The sequence below is a fragment of the Hesperophylax consimilis genome, chromosome 6, assembly GCF_061612785.1.
Source record: "Hesperophylax consimilis isolate HC1 chromosome 6, BYU_Hcon_1.0, whole genome shotgun sequence".
In the NCBI taxonomy this organism is placed as follows: domain Eukaryota; kingdom Metazoa; phylum Arthropoda; class Insecta; order Trichoptera; family Limnephilidae; genus Hesperophylax; species Hesperophylax consimilis.
Genome location: NC_142841.1, coordinates 31,658,388 through 31,664,387, shown reverse-complemented (window position 1 = coordinate 31,664,387; position 6,000 = coordinate 31,658,388). Strand labels below are relative to the sequence as shown.

The window sequence follows — 6,000 nt, the reverse complement described above, 5'->3', positions numbered from 1 at the left end:
CTTTTGATGACATTGCTGACTTGCTGACATCTAAATATATATGTATTTCTCCAACGCTGAAAATATTATTGACTTACATTAGTTGTAATGTTTTTTGTTTTCAATTAAATTGAGCCTCAGTTAGCATAATTACGTATAATTATTGACGAGTGCTTCGTCGGCACGCCTCTGAACGACTACGCTTGTATTTCTGGAAAAGCAGAGAACAGCGTTCTCTTTATTCTTCTTTATCGAGTTTCGAGACCAGTGCCAGTGAGACCACACTGTTTGTCTTTTACTCATTTGAGATTTGAGAAGCACATAATACAGTGCGCAGTTGGGATCGTCCGGTTCGGGTTTCATGTGAAAACGCAAAGGGATTAAAGTTCTTCAACAACGCTTCAGTGAGCTTCAAACAATTCAAATGTTTGAATTGGGTGGATTGTGAGTTTCGTATAATGTGTTTGAATCCCCAAGTTAATTTGATTGTGTTAATATTTTACACAGCATTTATAGATACTGTTAATTCACGATAAAGCCATTATTAAAGTGAAAAAAATGTGTTTGGTAAAATTCTTCATATTTGTGTTAATTGCTTCAAGATCAGTTCTTGCTTCTAATTATGGCAATAATTTTGATGAGTTTTATATCGTTAGTGATGTAGATGATTTGTTTAATAATATCATTGTTGAACCGAGAGCATTGTTTAGTAATTCATTTAATGAATATAAACGAGAAAAACGATCCACGACGAATGAGAGTGACGAAGATATTGATCTGAAAAATTATCTCGATAAAAGAATATTCTCAACTAAAGTAACCATTGAAATTGAAGACTGGATTCTTTTACTAGAAGAAAATACATTTTTATCTCTGAGTCATCATTTTGAAGAAACTTGGGTATCAACTGATAGCGAAAAAACTACTCGAGGTTTCAATGAAAACTCTACAAGTTGCCAATTTTACACGGGAAGCGTGCTGAGTGACCCCGATTCAAACGCGATCGTCACCATTTGTGATGAGGTTTTCTACTACGGTTTCTTTGAAACTGACGGAAAGTCTTATTTCATAGAGCCTACTGTTCATCCTATAAACGGACACATCGTTTATAAGGCCAAATTGCCGAAAATTGATGATTTTGTAGAGGGAGCATTGAAAGATCTCTATGTTAATGCCTCAATAACAGAGAGTGACTCAGATTCAAATCGCACCCCGCAATCCGGAAAGAATTCCCGAGAGGAGGATTTGTCGAAGGGGGGCGGAAATTGGCCTGGAAAATTGAAAGGGAATGAAATAAACGAGTCTGAAAATAAATTTCAGAAAGATGGAAACTTCAAACACGAAGAGAAAGTAAATAAGAGAAAGCGCTGCACGCAATGCGAAGAAAGCGGGGTATTTAACTTGACTGGAGACACCTTGCTGGATGACGTCAATTTCAATTTCAGTGACGAAGAAACTGTGACGGTCAAGAAGGTGCATAAGGAAGTGAAGGAAAATAACAGCTATGATGAAGAATCAGAACCGCGCGTTGTTCATTGGCACAAGAAGCACGATGATGAAGATGTGGGATATTTCTTAGACACCACCTGGGAGACCAGGCCACACACCAGTAGTAAGAACAAAATGTTTTTAATTTATTACATTTAATGTTGACATCGATGTTTGCTTACCTTATCTTAGAACTATATTATCTTTCAAAATTCAAGGTTTTAGCCTCAGGATACAGATATTTTTAGTATTGTATAAAATCACCTTAACGTATCTTTCTGTCTATTTTAAAATTATTTATCTATTTTTTATGTGACAGTTCACGAGTCCTCCTGCAAAGTTTGGAAATATCAAAATGTTATTTATTATATCTGTGATATATTATCTTCTTCAATGGCGCTACAGCCCATTTCGAGCCTTGGCCTCCTTTATCATGAGCCTCCACCGCCCTCTGTCCTCGGCCGTCGTCTTCCAATCTGCAACGTGGAGTAGTCCTCTGGCATCTTTCCCGACATCGTCCTCCCATCTCAGCCTAGGTCTGCCCGCCTTTCGTTTGCCTCCCGGGTGTCCTGTTAGAACCTTCTTTGGTACACGTGTGCTTGGCATTCGGTGCACATGTCCGGCCCATCTTAGTCTTTGGAGCCGTAAATGAGTAGAGAGTCTGGGAGCTTGGCAGATGTCATATAGCTCCTTATTGTGGCGGATTCTCCATGCCTCTCCCTCTCGCACTGCTCCTAAGATTCTTCGAAGTACCTTTCTTTCGAAGGTGTCCAGCCGTTCCGCAGACTTTGCTGTCAGTGTTCCCGCCTCACATCCATAGGCCAAGGTGATATATTATATCTGTGATATATTATAGCTGTGACATATATTCCTATGTCACAGGAACATTCCTTCGAACCCTGCCTGTCTGCACTGTATACAACCGGGGGAACTGTATAACCAAAAGATTTCCCCGCGTTGCATTGTTGTAAGATGGGTAAAAAATGGATTAGTAAATCCAAGTCGTAATAAGTGAAGTGGCTTGAACGCCCCAAACTGTATAAAGGGACGTAATTAAATAATCCGTTCTTAAGCTGCCGACAACATTTTCTATTACATCTTAATACGGGTGTTCCACCTAGTTTCTCGCTGAAGCCAATTTAAAAATAATATATTATTTAACATACTTTTTTAAATGAAGGGAATATTTTGGTTAGTTTTTATATCTTTACATGTGAGTGTTGTCTTAATAGTTCATTTGAAATGCAGTATTCTCAAAATTAGGAATAATAACAATATTTCGATGATTTGTATAGCGCCGTTTTTGTGCAAAATCACCTCAGGGACAAGGAAATTTGAGTTATTTCCCTTTTTTTCAACATGTTCAAATATTACACATAAAAATAATAATAATACAAGAAAAGAGAAAAGTCCCAATAAACTACTTTGTTGTAGTTTGTCAATGGGTTTTATTCACGTAGAAAAGAAAAAAAATCATTTTACAGAGATAACAAAATTAAAACATTTTATATATCAACCACGTGGAGGTGAACAGTGTTAGTATATAAAACGATCAAAACTATTTGCTATAGTTTTGATCAATCTCTTGTAAAGAGATATGTAACGTAATATATGGGTATTTTTTTACTATGAGTATAAATATATATGCAGTTAGATTTTTTTTCTTTTTGTCCGAATTTTTTTTTAATTTTAATTTTTTTTTTTTTGGTTTTACGCACGCCCAGCCGTTTATTTTGTTGTATTAGAAATAATAGCCTAATACAAACTATTTCTTTCAGCGAGCACGTCTTTAACATATTATTTGGTTTAATGTTTGTATAATTTTTAAATTTCGGCAAGTAACATATTTAAGCAATTTAGTGTCATGTTTTCCAGAGTTGTAAAACATTTTTTTTTCAGTCTGTATTTGTTTAAATGCTTACGATTCGTCCATCATTTGACATAAAATGAGTATCGTAAATGCGATTCAGTCTCTTTATGTATTTAGGGCTTTTGAAATATAATTTTATATCACAGAATTGCTCTTACTGAGAGAATTTCGAGATTTTGAAGTATATAATATTCCGCCTTTGTTCGTATAAACTTTTATAAGCTTATAATTTAACTAATGAATTTCGAACTATTGAACATGCTTAGTATTTGTTTAACGTGAAAAATACTAGATCTAGATCCTAGATATAGAACAAGGGCACTGAGCAGATCTGTGCAATTTATTCAACATAATAGATTTGATCAACTTTACTACGAAAGCTACTTCCAAATTCAAATATTTAATTTCATTATCTTGTAATTATAAGATTAAGCCTCTAGGGAATGAGGCTTAAATCAGGCTCGCAATATTTATAAAGCTGCTTCCAGATGACAAAAGCTACAGTTCAGGTAGCGAAGAGTTGTTGGCTTAAAAATAATTTTCCATTTATATCTCACAAACACCTTCTTAGGGAATTTCTCGGGGAGAATGGAGGCAATTGTGTTAAATTATACGGGAATAAGTTGAAGCTTTTTACAGAGAATTCCGCAGGGAAAAAACCGGCGGACAAGTGGCTCGAGATTGCTCTCGCCGTGGATTACACTGTCATAGAGTTCCATGGGAAAGAAAAAATAAGACAGTATATTATGGCGCTAATGAATATTGTAAGTTACTGCTGTTTCATTACGGTACTTTCATTTTAATTTTCTTTCATGCAAATTGCCTCTTGCAACAATTCACTTAAATGGTTTGAAAAGCTGTAAAACCGTTGCCTTACACATTTTATGACTTTGTCGTGAGAACCAAATAAATAGTTTGTTACATAATACATACGGTATCCGGATACCTGTGGTACCTAAAAGCTGGTCACTGGTGAATCTACATCACAGAACCCCAAAAAAAAATTCTTTTAAATTTTTTTTTCGGCAACCCTAGGTTAAAACAATTGGTGCCGGATACAAATTAGAATTCGATTTATTCGAAAACAAAGGATTTAATTTTTAAAAAGTTATGTCTCAAAATCGACTCAAATTGTCAGGTAGATTTACCCGTTTCCCGCTTGTACCACTCGTTTTACACACCATGTATAGGTGTATTTTTGCAATTTAAAAATTAATCTCTACTCCTTTTTTTAAAATTTAAATAAAAATGAATAATTTTGTCTACACCACTATTTGAACAAAAAATTTCGACATGTTTAAAAACAAAATATATTTCTTTTGTTGAAGTCTTACGCAGTTATACAGTATTGAAAACTTTCGTGGTTTTTATTTTAAGGTGAGTGCCATCTACAAGGACCCGTCATTGGATGCTAATCTCCACCTTGTGCTGGCAAGGCTGATATTTTACGACGATAAGAAGGACTCCATGATCCAGGAAGGGAACGCCAAGAAGTCACTCGAGGACGTGAACCGTTGGAACTATAGACTTATTGGCAAACTCAGCTATGGTAAGTTCATCCACTAACAAACAAACCATTAAATCATTTCCCGACATTGTTCATACCTTATAGATCTCAATTCAACAAGCAATTAGTTTACTTCATGTGCACTCAAAATCTCCCCGCTTCTCAAAGACTCACGGCTCCCCGTATCTTGCGACCCATGATGGAGGGGCGATCTTTCATACTATCGACATCTGTCGAAAAACTATAATTCTATGATCTATCTCTTAAACTATCACAGTTTCCTGCATTCCCTTCTTTCGATCTCCTTTCAGCCTTAAATAATCAATAATTACTTACATTATGTTATGTTTGATAAACTTTTATTTAGCAGGTCAAATATAAATGTGTTCATTAGTTTTGCTCGCCAGTGAAGACAAACTTATAATTAGCAGGTCAAATACAAATAAAAATGTGTTCGTCCTCTTTGCTCGCCAGTGAAGATAAACTTATGTTTAGCAGGTCAAATATGAATAAAAATGTGTTCGTCCTCTTTGCTCGCCAGTGAAGATAAACTTATGTTTAGCAGGTCAAATACAAATAAAAATGTGTTCGTCCTCTTTGCTCGCCAGTGAAGATAAACTTATGTTTAGCAGGTCAAATATGAATAAAAATGTGTTCGTCCTTTTTGCTCGCCAGTGAAGTAAAAAAAATGCCTGAAGCCAGCAATAGTTTACTATTGAGGGAAGCTTCCAAAACACGTCGCTTTATAAGTTAGTCAAAATCTAAAATTGAAAAAAATAAGAAAGGTTTATCTAAAAAGACGCTGTCTAGATTGCATTTAGTTCGGGTTGAATCTTGCGATCATACGTAAAGATAGTTGCCAATAAAAATGTACGGTGAAAAAATGAAGACAATGTTGGTAGTTCTTATTCGAAGTGATACAGTTAAAAGTGACCGACGGGGATAGGGTTCCATTAGCTCAGTTGGTAGAGCAGTGTCCCGGAAAGACAAGGGTCCTGGGTTCGAGTCCTAGATGTGACCGTATCCTTTTCTGATTTTTCCGTTCCAGATTTTCGTTTATAAATCACTAATATTGTCTTCAATATTTAAATATTACAATTTGAGGTTTTGCTCAATAAAGTTATTCCGAAAAATAAATAAATTAGTAAATCATTTG

The 6,000-nt window shown here is 35.4% G+C and overlaps 1 protein-coding gene across 1 annotated transcript in view; it reads left to right on the top strand.

Moving 5' to 3' along the window:
* Positions 1-253: 253 nt before the first annotated feature.
* Positions 254-6,000, top strand: part of LOC149423200 (A disintegrin and metalloproteinase with thrombospondin motifs 1-like) — a 67,013-nt gene continuing 61,266 nt past the window's right edge. Inside the window, exons 1-3 of the mRNA XM_089632561.1 lie at positions 254-1,591; positions 3,977-4,101; positions 4,715-4,886. Coding sequence (XP_089488687.1) covers positions 538-1,591; positions 3,977-4,101; positions 4,715-4,886 — 1,351 coding nt within the window. The 5' untranslated portion in view covers positions 254-537. The remainder of the gene's footprint in view (positions 1,592-3,976; positions 4,102-4,714; positions 4,887-6,000) is intronic.